Genomic DNA, 12701 nt, shown 5'->3' on the forward strand with positions numbered 1-12701 from the left:
TTGAAGGAGGAGCGAGATCGAAATAAGAACAAACGACCAGGTATTATTAATGAATTGTACCTTCCTAGACAAAGTTTTTAATTTGCTAAATATCTCACCCGCCCTACCATTATTGCTCATCTTACAATCACTACCAATTGTGAATGTCGGTGCTACTAATTGTACCGACATTCACGATTATAAACAATTTACAAGTGCAATGACACCAAAAGCTGATAAAAAGCTATAAAGGACAAAATTTGGACAAGATTTATAAATAACACTCTCTCTGTTTTATATTGTTTATTTAATAGATTAATTATGGAGCATAAAATAATTTGTTAGTATTACAATTATAAAATTATTACTCCGTATTATTTTTGGAGAATAAAAAATTGTAATTACAATGACCTCAACTTTCATGTGGTGACTGATGATTGAGCCAAGCACTACTCATAGACCATAGACTGGACCGTCATTTTTGAAAAAAAAAAAAAAACAACTTAAATTGGCCCAATTAGTCAAGTAGTAAACTCGGCCCAATTGACAGAATTATTGGGCTTTTGTCAGGCCCAAGCCCGAATAGAAGCCCAACAAGTACGCAAAACTACTTGGAACTTGGAAGAAGGCGGGAAAAAAATACGGAGTATAGTTGAGCCGCGCAACAAAAAGAGGAGAGAGAAAAGGAGAGAGTGAAGTACGACGAAGAAAAGGCAAATTTCAGCAATTGCAGATTTTGTTTGTTTCAAATGGGAATTAAGGTTTGGATTTAATCTTATTTCTCATAATATTCCCTAATTTTGAACCCTAAATTTCTAATTTTGGTTGTTTCTTTTGGTGAAAAATTAAAATTAGGGTTTAACGAAGTTGCTGGCGGATAATGCACCCAAATGCATGAAAGAGCAGAAATTTGAGAGTTATTTTAATCGGAAAATCGCTATTGATGCTAGCATGAGCATCTATCAATTCCTTGTTTGTTCCTTTTTTCTTTTTCTAATTTTAAATACGATTCCCATTTTTCTGGGGTTTTATTGATTTTAATATTTTTTGTAAAAAGTAAAATAAATTGTTTTGTTAATTGTTGTAGATTGTGGTTGGGAGAACTGGAACTGAGATGCTTACAAATGAGGCTGGTGAAGTTACTAGGTATAACACTCTTATTTCAAGAATGACACTTTTTTGTTTTCTTTTTTCTTTTAATTTATTAAATTATTATCATTTTATAATGATTAGTTATTTGGCGCCTGTATGGATGTGGGTATGGGAGTGGACGGGGCGGAAAAATTGATGTATGTTAGTAAACGTCGCGATGAATGATTTTTAAGGTGATGAAGTAATGGCAATAAGTAGATGTTCATGTTATAGACCTTAGTTTGTACTATGTTTAATTATGCCACTACTTTACATGATTCACTCAAAGTTAACTTGGTAAGTTCGAATATATTCGGCCTATAACAAAGCCCCCTTGGATAGATCAAATTGTTGCTTCCATTCTACTACTCTGGAGTGGACTAGTGTAATGAAATAAGAGTATTTGATGTTATCCATTAGAAATTTCAGCTCAAAATGTTCCCTCTAGTGGTTCTTCCAACTATGTTGAAAATAGATAGTTGATTCAAAACGATGGTTCACTTAATGATTCCTAATGTAATAATGTTTTGAGATTGTAATTTTCTGTAATTTTTTTTATTCAGTGTTGTTTTTTCTATTTTAAGTAATTTGTGCTTTCAATGATTCTGCCCCCAGTCACTTGCAGGGGATGTTTTCACGGACTATAAGGCTTCTTGAAGCTGGAATTAAGCCTGTGTAAGTTCTCCCTCACATTTGTGCTCTTTTCGGATATTTTTGAGCAAATACAGTTTCATGTAACAGTAAATCATAGATAGCAACGTGCCATGAAGGCAATATTGCTTGTGACAAATGGCTTGAACTGTTAATGATCATGTTTCTTTTATTTGATTTGAGTAAATTTTTTTCTTTCCAGTTACGTCTTTGATGGACCACCACCTGATTTGAAGAAACAAGAACTTGCTAAACGGTATGGGTGCTCTTTATTTGTCATTTGATCTGATTTCAACACAGTTATATACTTATATTATTGATTCGAATCCTTTGATTGGACTCTGCATGATAGTTATGCCAAACGAGCTGATGCCACTGAGGATTTGACAGAGGCCATTGAGGTATATTGATGCAAATTATTACTTCGTCAAATAACAATGCTTCAACATCTAAATGTGCTGCAAATTGCCTCTATTTTTCCTGCTTGGCTTGTTCATTTCTTCTTTAACCGTAAAGCTGGTGAAATTATTGGTGCAGAAAGGCGATAAAGATAGTATTGAGAAGTTCAGTAAACGGACTGTGAAGGTGCGTCTCTTTCTCTGTTTAAAAGTGCTGTTAGTGGAAGCTGCATGTAAACTTTTTGTAGAAGGGATCCAATTTTATTACTTGTTGGTATATTTGTAGAAGGTTTATTGATAAATTAGAAGTCTTTGGATCTTGCTGTTGTTTCTTATTTGGTACAAGTTCAGTAGGGGGTGTGGGGGATAGTATTTACGTTGCATTGTATTAAGATGTTCCATGACTACTTAAAAAATACGTAGACAGAAATGCAAATATTTTGTCAAACGTTTTCACTTTGTAGCTGTTTTTGTTTGTGTTTCCTTCTCAGTGGTAAGATCATTCATTGTCCGCAAATGATCAGAACCACTCAAAAGATAATGACTTTATCTTTAAATCCATGTCATTTGTCAAAAGATCACCTGTATGAAGAAGAATTTCTTAATTTATGTAGCTAATATCTATGTATAAGGCAATTACTTAGAAGTTTAGATATCAACCCTTCCCATTATATTATTGATTTTCTTGAACCAAACTTGCATGGGTTAGCAAATCTCTAGACTTTATTTTATTATAGAGGGCATATCTACAAGGATTATCTTACTCTTAATTGTTCTAGCAATAACAACCTGCCATGATGTATAAGTCCTCCTCTTTCTGTTGTACCTTTAATAGGTCTGCCTCTTCATTGTTGCAGGTGACGAAACAACACAATGATGACTGCAAAAAATTACTAGGATTAATGGGAGTACCTGTGGTTGAGGTGATTCTCTTAGATTTTATATTGCTTATTGTGTCATACTTTGTCCATTCTTATGTAAGCAAGGTTTCTTTTCTGGTTTTGCAGGCTCCTTCTGAAGCAGAGGCACAGTGTGCCGCGCTTTGCATATCTGGAAAAGTATGCAATACTTCCATATTTTAATATAATCTTCCCTTCTTCTCCTAAATGATTGTGTTTGAATGAAGAGAAGCATCATATTTACCATGTTATTATAGGTTATTGTATATTCTGTGCTGTTGGTTTTAAATTTTTAATTAGCATAATCTCATGGACAATGCTTTTTTCTTTTTTGCCTTTTCAGGTTTATGCTGTGGCTTCTGAAGATATGGATTCTTTAACCTTTGGAGCTCCTAAATTTCTCCGTCATTTGATGGATCCAAGCTCAAAGAAAATTCCAGTCATGGAATTTGAAACAGCGAAGGTGGGAGACCATGTAACTGTTTGGGTTTATAAGTTTTTAGGTTGAGTCCTCTATTTACAGTAGCTCTGATTCAGGTCTTGGAGGAGCTTAATCTTACAATGGATCAGTTCATTGATTTGTGCATTCTTTCTGGATGTGATTACTGTGAGAGTATTAAAGGTAACAAGAGACACTTTTGAACTCATTTATATTATTGTGGTGAAAATTGTCTTGCTGTATGATAAAGTAGAATAAAATGTGACTCTTGTATTTGAGGTCTTTCTGTATTAAGGATTGAATAACCAAAAGTTTATCAATTTGACACCTTAATAAAACAAAAATGTGCTATACCATGCATCCATCTCTTCTTGGTTTCACTGGGAATTAGGACTTCTATATTGTAAAGTTTCATTCAGGAACAATCTTTTGAATTATGAGTTGGAAGCTTGTTATCTTGGAAACTTGGAGTATTTTAGAATCTATTATTCTTATAGATTTTTCCTGATGAGGGAGTTTAGTTAGCTGTTGATGATTTATACAAATATCTTCAAAAGACACAAATACACAGATAGTTTCCCTTTGTATTTTGGGAAGGTAATATCAAGTGGTGGGCAGTAATCTTGGAGAAATTCAGTGCTAGTGGTATGCCCCAGGTTTGGAGACCCAATGGAGCGCTATTGGCCGATTTGTGTTATGTATGGATAATGATGAGAGTCACGAGACGTGCTACCACTAGTTTTGTATTTTAAGAGACTTCCTTAGTATGGTGGGTTTGTGTTTGTATTCGTGGTGTTATTTTGGTTGATCCTGTTGCCATTTTGGAGTATTTGCTAGGAATGAGGGGTGGAAGGACTGAAGGAGTAGTGGAACCTCTACCCCCTCTCCTCCATGAATGGGTGATTTGGTTGGAGAGAAATGACTAGATTGTCTGAAGCAGGGCCACTATTAAATTCGTTTACAGGAAAGACTAGCTAGTGTAGGGAATGTAATGTCTTGCATATTGCTTTGAGAGCCGTGTTCTTTGCTTAAAAGAAAGGATACAATGGATCATTGAGCTAAATTTGAAATCGTAGTGGCATTTTTTTTTTTTTTTTGGGGGGGGGGGGGGGGGGGGGAGGGAATATGAGGACAATTATGATTTTTTATCTTTTTTTTTTTTTTTGGTAAAGAATGCTTCTTTCCTAGAAGTCTTTCTCTTTTTGTCGTAGTAATTGAAATCTAACTTGCAGGTATTGGTGGACTGACTGCATTGAAGCTCATTCGTCAACATGGATCTATTGAGAATATACTAGAAAACATAAATAAAGAGAGGTACATCTGAATCCTGTGCCTTGAACTTCCAAAATCAACGGATGTTTTTTGTGTTAATTGGTTTGTTGTTGTTACAAGCTCTCTAGCCTTTTGGTTGTGTTGATCCTTGATTTAATAATTTATTCAGTTAAATAGTCCTGATATTTTGGTCCTGTTGGTGAAAGTATAGTGGTTTTGTCCTTATCTTTCTTACTTCTATTTCACTGATTACTGATAAGCAACCTTTAAAATAATAGGAATTCCATGGAGACATCGCAGTGTAAACACATCCAATGAAGCTTAGAATTTCTTATTCTTGATTTTTATGGATCCTTGTTACTTCCAGACGCTATATATGCTGAAATATGGTTAATGTGGTTTTCTCAATTACACTGAGATCTTTTTTTTTAGAGTACTTTGCTTGGTAGGTGTCTACAAATAGGATTGCATTATTATATGTCATTCGTAATTGATGTATTGTTAAATGTGGTTGTCTCTGTTTTTCTTTTCATGATCTGTTTGGGTAATATTCAATGCTAAATTTTGGTATTTTTGTGCAGGTACCAAATACCTGAAGATTGGCCGTATCAGGAGGCCAGACGGTTATTTAAAGAGCCTCTAGTGCATCCTGGAAACGAGGAACCTGAGCTCAAGTGGAGCTCTCCTGACGAGGAGGTTGAATTTTGTTTTTGTTGTCGTTGTTTTTGTTTTTGTATTTTTTTGTTTTTTGTTTTTTGTTTTTTTAAGTTTTACTTTCTTTAAGTAAGAAGTTGCTCTATAAGGTTGTCTTTTTCTTTTTAGGGTTTGGTGAACTTTTTAGTGAAGGAGAATGGCTTTAATATCGATAGAGTAACAAAGGTAATCTTTGTCTCCAGGAGTGGTTCTATTTATCTGGTTAAGTGATCCATTCCAAAGTAAATAGTATTAGATTAATTCCTTAATAATCTCTCCTTTTTTAGGCAATTGAAAAAATTAAGGCAGCTAAGAGCAAGTCATCACAGGGACGGTAAGTAGTTACTAAAGAGTTTGTGAAATCCTTACATTGGTTTCTTGTTTATTTACTGGTTTACATTGCCTTATTATTTGCTTGCAGGCTGGAGGCTTTCTTTAAGCCAACTGTGACTAATTCTGTTCCCATCAAAAGAAAGGTATGTACGCATTAGTTATGAATTACATATAAGATATAACCATATAACTATAGAAAATTCATGAGTATGTCTTCCATTTAACCATTAAGGTATCAGGTAGACTTACACTAGCTAGTTTTTTGTGTACTTGCATCCAACTAGTATTACTGTCTGATATTGCTTGGTTTGTGTTACTTTATACTGCTCTCTTCAAAAGTTAGTAATCCTCTTCAATTCGAATGAAAGTAATATTTTTAATTTGACTCTAAATCTATTGGTGAACATTTATAACTGTGCTTTCAGCTTCAGTAAAACAAAAGAAATCTTTATACTTCAATCATGCTGAAATGGGATCTTGTATATCTCTTTGCTTGCCCCTAGTGGATTATTGGATTTTAGGAGGCTTGGGGGGGGGGGGGTGGGTGGGTGGGTGGAAGAGCTTGCATACAATGACTGTTTCCTTGTTGGTGTCTGCGTGCTTCTAATAAAGTTTAAGCTAAATAAATATTACTCCCTTCGTCCCAATATAAACTTTCCTTTTCTCATATGCACACATATTTTAGAAGGAGAATGGTGGTGGAACTTTGTTGAGTGTAGTTGGATAACAGAAAAAAAAAAAAACGTAGTGGGTGCTGTTTATTGTTTGTCAATTGAGATGAGATTAACAGTTTGTTTGGATAGCAAAGTGTAAGGGAAAGGGAAGGGAGGGAAGAAGAAGGAAGGGGAGTGAGAAGATAAGGTTACATTTTTCCTCCAAATCTTTCCAACATTGAAAGGATTTGGTTTATTAAAGGAGGGGGGGAAGTGTTTCCTTTTATTTCTTTTCCCTTCCCTTCTACCATATGGTATCCAAACAAGAGAGAATGGATCCCTTCTTTTCTCTTCTCTTCCTTTCCCTCCAATCTCTCAATCCAAACAAAGTGTAAGGTGGAGAGAGCAAGATAAAATTAGTCATAGGAGAGTGAAATATTATTAAATTTAGTCGATCCTCACTCACCCAAGCGGATATGGGCAGTTTGATATTGGGACAGAGGGAGTACCAATTTGATTTTTTTTTTTTTTTTTAAACATCTGAAATTGTATTTCAACCGGGATAACATCTTTTTTATCCTTATATCACTGACAAACATTTATGGTAGTAAAATAGAAACGACAAGGAGAATCAATGGCGAGAAATAAACAGACTAGAACCTTCAAGGCTTCAACTATCATCCGTTAAATGTCTATGTAATCAGGAATTATAATGTTGTATGGTGGCTGGCAGGGAACCAAATGCATGCTTGGCTCTTTCAAACAAGGAAACAGGTCTAGAATCCATTCATCACCAGCTTTCAGTCATTATCAGACTGAAAAACACGCTGCCTTTAGCCTGCGGTCTGTAGTTTTGGGCTCCAAGCATTTGGCACCGTCAATTCCAGTTCCTTTCTTTGGCGCATGAAAGCTGACTCCCCTGGTGAACATTCAGAGCAAACACTGCTTATTCTTCTAATTTCAGAATCTTAAAAAATCTTAACTGCAATGAGTATACAGGACTTGTTGTACATTATTTATAAGAGAACAATAAGAGCACAAAATTTGAATGTATGAATAGCCATAAGTCGTTCCTTAATATTCCGAAGTAGCACCAAGATTCTCATCTATTTTTTTTATCAAGTGGAGTAAGAAGGTAATATTCTAACCAATATGTGGCCAAATTGTAGGCAGTTCGTTTTTAAGGGTTGTGCTGGTTTGGGTATTAGTTATGGGATAAAAATATGTGAGAGATCCTACTCCCAATCCATATGAGTAAAGCTGGTTATATATCTTCTGATTGGATTATGAGGCAACCTACTTTTCTGTCTGGGGCAAGAGGTGAACCATGTTCTGAGTTTTAATTTACATAGAAGATAGACTTGTCAAGTGTAGTGGCTAAATATTAAACCTGCCAATGTTTGTACATGAGGTTGCCCCTGTCAGTCCTTTAGTTGCTCTTGATACTAACATAGGCTTATACTATAGCCTGAACACTAAATGGTTTTTGTGTTCCTAGTTCTGGAATGGATGCATATGGAGATTGGATTGTAGATTTGTAGTCATTGTGTTTACTATTCATCCTATTTAGAGGTCTACTGCTTCTCCTGGATATGAACGTTCTTTAAGTATTTAAATGCTTCTGGTACGGAGAATGGAGAATGTTGCTCAACTGCTTAAGTTAGAGATTTGGCTTTCTAAGGGATGGAGTGGAGTGATAACTCCTAGGAACTGGTATTTGGTTATTTGATGGATCTGATTAAATTGAAAACTGTTTCAATCAAAGCTTTAATCCCATAAGTAGGGTCGGCTACATGAACCATAAGTGATTATTCCGTATAGTCATACACAAAAAGCTTCCTCTATCCCTTATGATCAAATACCTCATCCACATAAATTGAGAACTGTTTATGTGGAGTTATCACTATTATATTTCCAGAGTGACATGCTTGGCGTTACTCTGTTGGATTTTAATTATAAGATGAGATTGAATTCCTAATTTTTTGTTTTTAGATAAGTATTGAGAAGTCTGAGAGGAGCCACCTTTTATTGGATGGATAGAGCTTGTTTAAACATTGTGATAAATTTTCAGGGATTCCGGCATCCCGCATCAGTTTTGTAGAATTTCAAGGCATCACATGCAATATTAGCGCACTAAACACTGGTTGAGAACTAGTGGTAAATTATGTTCTGTGCCAGAGATGGTGCTATTACGGCATTAGCAGAACGCACTATGGTTGAGGACTTGATTTTCTGTGATTAGGGGGTCATTAGTGCTAGAAAATGCAGACTATAATTGAGGACTTGGTTTTCTGTGATTGAGGGGTTATTAGTGGTAGAAAATGCAGACTAAAGTTCAGGACTGGAGATTCATTATGTTGTACGATTGAGATCGTCCCTTGTAGTCAGTACTATTGTGGGTGATGATTCGTTGTATGTGGTAACTGGAGCTTGATTTTGGCAAATCTGGTGATCATGATCCTGATTAATGGCTATAGCTGTGTTTGGTAGCTTGCTGTCAAATCCATGGATGGAGTTCTGTGCATGACAGAAAGCCTATTTCGAACACTTCAGAAACCACTGATGTTAGGCTTAGTAGTTCCGAAGTATAATAACTTAAAAACAATTGGGAAGGGAGTTTGTAACTCAGATTTTCTAATTTGGGGTTGGGGAGATATGTTGAAGTGGTATCTATCTCTGATCCTTTCTTGTTATTCTTTTGAAAACTTTTCCTTTTTGAGATCGTATCCTTCCCCCTCATGTTATTGTCCTAAGTAAAAGGCAGGTGGGCTTTGAGATGATGAATCTTTTTCTTTTCACAGTTGTCTTAGATGGTGTGATCTCTTACACCCTCAACATATTGTCAGCAATGGATCTAGTTTGATAATTGATATGCTTGAGCTTGTAAAACCATCTGAGTATGTCTATTTATGTGTGTGTTTCACACTGCTGGTCAATTGCCTGTTTGCACTTTGTTTCTGAGTGCAAAAACTTATTTTTAAAGATGAAAACCTCTATTTTTTATTATATTTTATTTTATTTATTTTATTTTTTTTGTGGTAAATTAGAGCTGTTATTGGTATCACGTCGTCTGTTTGCACGTTGGCTCTCAGAATAAATCATACTAATATAAAACTTATTATTTTCCTGTTTTCTTAGGCATAACCCTTGTGGGTGACTGATGCTGTCCTCTATCATTGCTAGAAGAAATGTTCTGGTGCTATGCATAGGCACATTGAAACACATTTAATTGCTCGTTTGGCTCACATGGGAATTAATTTCCCATGGGAATTTATATTTCATGGGAAATTTTTTCCCTTATGATTTTCCTAGGAATTAAGCTAAATTGTTTGGTTGACACTATAGGAAATTGCATTTCCTATGAAATTCAACTCACTAAGGGGGGGAGTTGGTGAGTAATTTCCCATGGGTTGTGGGAATTTATATTTCCCTTGGAATTGCTATTTCCCATGTTTAGCTTATTTCCCTCCAACCAAACACACCTTCATTTTACTTCCTAGGAAATTCCATTTCCAAGGAAATTATCTTCCAACCAAACAACACCTAATTATGCATGAGAACACCTTAAGCTGAGAATTTAATCCCTGAGTAATTTAAGTTTAATATTGTTTGGATGATTGTGTTTTTATACAGGAAAAGGTGGATAATACCTCAAAGGATACATCAAACAAAAAGCAGAAGGCTGGTGGTAGGAAGAAATAGAATGCCTTCTGCATGGATTCAAATTGCTATATTACTAAGACTGTCTTTCATGTAAGAAGAAATTTTCCGATACACTTATTTTATACAGAGTATTTTAGAATTCTAGTTTCAGAACAGATCAATAAGAAAAAGCAAACACCAGATGTTCGATATTAGGATACAGCTGTCTTTGTTAATTTGCTATATGCATGTCATTTTCTTTTTCAGGCAGGTTGTATTCCATTTGAGGCCACATTTCTCCCCAGTTGTTAATAGCAAGGACTCAGAAGGATCATCTGCAAATTTAAAACGGATAGTTGGCAAAAGTATATGCAGTATCTTTCCTTCTTGTATCTGCTGTTGAGTTAGGTGCTGCTTCATGTTCATGTAAGCTTGAATTAGCAATTAATCTTATGTTGGAACTTCATGTAGATCTACTGGACGGAATGAATTAACTGTTAATGTCATGTTGGTATTTTATCCTGGTGAATTGGACTGAATGCTCCCGGATTGGCAATTGCCAAGTTCCTTGCAAGCCATATTTGTAGGGGATTCTCTTATCAATCCTCGAGGGCATTGGTGTTGCGTTAAAGATGCCAAACGAGTGAAGGGTCGAGATTACATCTTTTAAATCAAGGGTGCAGATTAAATCTTACATTTGCTACCAAAATTTTGGAATAACCTTCCCTTGTTGAATACCTTGTACCTACCATAATCCTTATTCTTTGTACCTTAACCCTGGCCTGATCGACCTATGATAAGTCATTCCTTTACCGGCTTGACTCCAAAAACTGATAGATTCTATCAGAGGTTTGCCTTTCTAGGACCGGAATCGATGGCACCAAAAATACATAGGATTATTCGTTAAAGGCTGGAACTCACCTATCTAAGCGAAAGCCAGATTAGGAAATGGCTATATGCCTTCGTCGGAAGTTGTCGCGCAATTTTATCCATGCATCAATGCAAGCCATTTAATCTACGTTATTTAGCTTAATATTTATATCGGATTATATTGTAGTTATTCAGAGTGAGTTAGGACTTAGGAGATTCTAATATGTATAGAAAAAATAAAATAAAAAAGTTGGAGATTCTAATAAGATGAAGATTAATGAATTTCCGTGAGTTCCTCGTGGTAGGCTGGTAGCCAAGTTCCACTATTATGCCTAGGCGCCTAGCAGTGGCGGTCTTGAAAAAATATTTAATGGGGTCAAAATATATTTGATAAATTTTAAAGTGGTTATTTAATAAAAAATAGAAGTAGTTTTTATAAAAATGAGATTAATTTAATAGGAATTTTTTTCCATTTCATGCTCAAGTGGGGTCAAGGGACCCCACTCAAATGCTTTGCATCCACTACTAATGCCTAGAACCTTAGCTTAATCAATAATCGATTTTATGTCAATTTTATTGATTTATTTGCAATGTTTACACGTCTTATAAATTATAATGCACATTTTTTGAAGAGGCATGGCATAATGGACAAATGAGTTTAGTTTGCTCGGTTAGAAAATACAACATGACTAAGGCAATGTCGTGCACTAAACTTATTCAACCCAAGACACATGATTTTGACATAAGGCATGGCCCAATAGCCTCGTTGCCATCTTTACTCTCTTGATCTTTTTCATATAGTCTTATTGATTACAATCTAATACGAAGTAATTTTTATTCATAATTGTTATTTTGACGAGGAGGGTAGAGGAACAAAGGCCGAGGGAGGACAGCTGTCTGGCTATCCCCCCCTAAAAATATTTAGTATTATTTTCATTTAAAAAATGCAAAAGAAATGAGCAAACTAATAAACTACTGTCCATAAGAATGATTATTACAATAGCTTAATTGTTTAAATATTAATTTTTTAATTGTTATTGCTTAATTGATAAAATCTAAATTTTTTTAATTGTTATAATTGCTTAATTGTTCAAATCCCAATTTTTAAAATTATTGATTGTTTAAATCCCAATATTATGGTTGTTAAATGGTTTCTTAGTATTGTATGTATAGTGTGACAAGAATTTGTGTTCCTCGCAATAGCATATATCAAAAGTAAGTTGTGAAATAATATGGATGATTAACTTATGAATGATTATTTGGTCACTTTTATTGAGAAGAATGCATTTCTACAAGTTTGTGATTAAAAAAACATATATAGTTTTTAAAATATAAAATTGTATTTTAGTTTTAAACTTTGTATAGTTTTTTTCATTTATTTGAATTGTGTGACTAAATATTTTGGATTTTTGAGTTGCAAAACTTTAACTATAAAAAGTCAATGGTTTTAATTTTTTTTTTATTTAATATTTTTGTCAACTATTCGATATTTATTAAGCTGTCGTCCCCCCAATTAGAAATTTCTTGCTCCACCACTGTAGAGGAAGCTAGCATTTCTTCAGCTTATGCCTATTAAATTTTGAGTAGGGTGCTCATGATTCAAGTTGAGTTTTTGGTGTAGTTCAACTTTAGCTTGCAATCTGTTCCGTCTTAATAAAACTTTTTAAAAATGTGCATCTCTTCCTTCTCTTCAATTTTGTCTTTTAAGAAATATATATCTTTCGGCTATTTCACCAAATGC

At 34.7% G+C, this 12701-nt stretch overlaps 1 protein-coding gene across 2 annotated transcripts; it reads left to right on the top strand.

Annotated features, from left to right (window-relative positions):
* The first annotated feature begins 584 nt into the window (after positions 1-584).
* On the top strand, positions 585-10653 carry LOC110695130 (flap endonuclease 1-like). 2 transcript variants are annotated; one of them, XM_021872352.1, is made up of 18 exons: positions 585-740; positions 835-951; positions 1067-1125; positions 1726-1785; positions 1964-2017; positions 2114-2162; positions 2299-2346; positions 3017-3082; positions 3167-3217; positions 3402-3521; positions 3596-3680; positions 4730-4811; positions 5351-5465; positions 5592-5648; positions 5750-5796; positions 5884-5938; positions 10082-10201; positions 10358-10653. In XM_021872352.1, the coding sequence occupies exons 1-17, from the start codon at positions 729-731 to the stop codon at positions 10148-10150; spliced, it is 1146 nt and encodes a 381-aa protein (XP_021728044.1). In that variant the 5' UTR covers positions 585-728; the 3' UTR covers positions 10151-10201; positions 10358-10653. The 2 variants fall into 2 exon arrangements, with proteins under 2 accessions (XP_021728044.1, XP_021728043.1); XM_021872351.1 differs by lacking the exon at positions 10358-10653 and adding an exon at positions 7182-7370 and having other exon boundaries at positions 10082-10168.
* The last annotated feature ends 2048 nt before the right edge of the window (positions 10654-12701 follow it).

This window comes from Chenopodium quinoa, unplaced genomic scaffold (genome assembly GCF_001683475.1).
Source record: "Chenopodium quinoa cultivar QQ74 unplaced genomic scaffold, ASM168347v1, whole genome shotgun sequence".
NCBI classification, from domain to species: Eukaryota; Viridiplantae; Streptophyta; class Magnoliopsida; order Caryophyllales; family Amaranthaceae; genus Chenopodium; species Chenopodium quinoa.

Coding starts and splice junctions, on each gene's coding strand:
- LOC110695130 (XM_021872351.1), top strand. Junction 1,126..1,725: donor GAGGCTGGTGAAGTTACTAG/GTATAACACTCT, acceptor TTCTGCCCCCAG/TCACTTGCAGGGGATGTTTT. Junction 3,522..3,595: donor TGGAATTTGAAACAGCGAAG/GTGGGAGACCAT, acceptor GCTCTGATTCAG/GTCTTGGAGGAGCTTAATCT.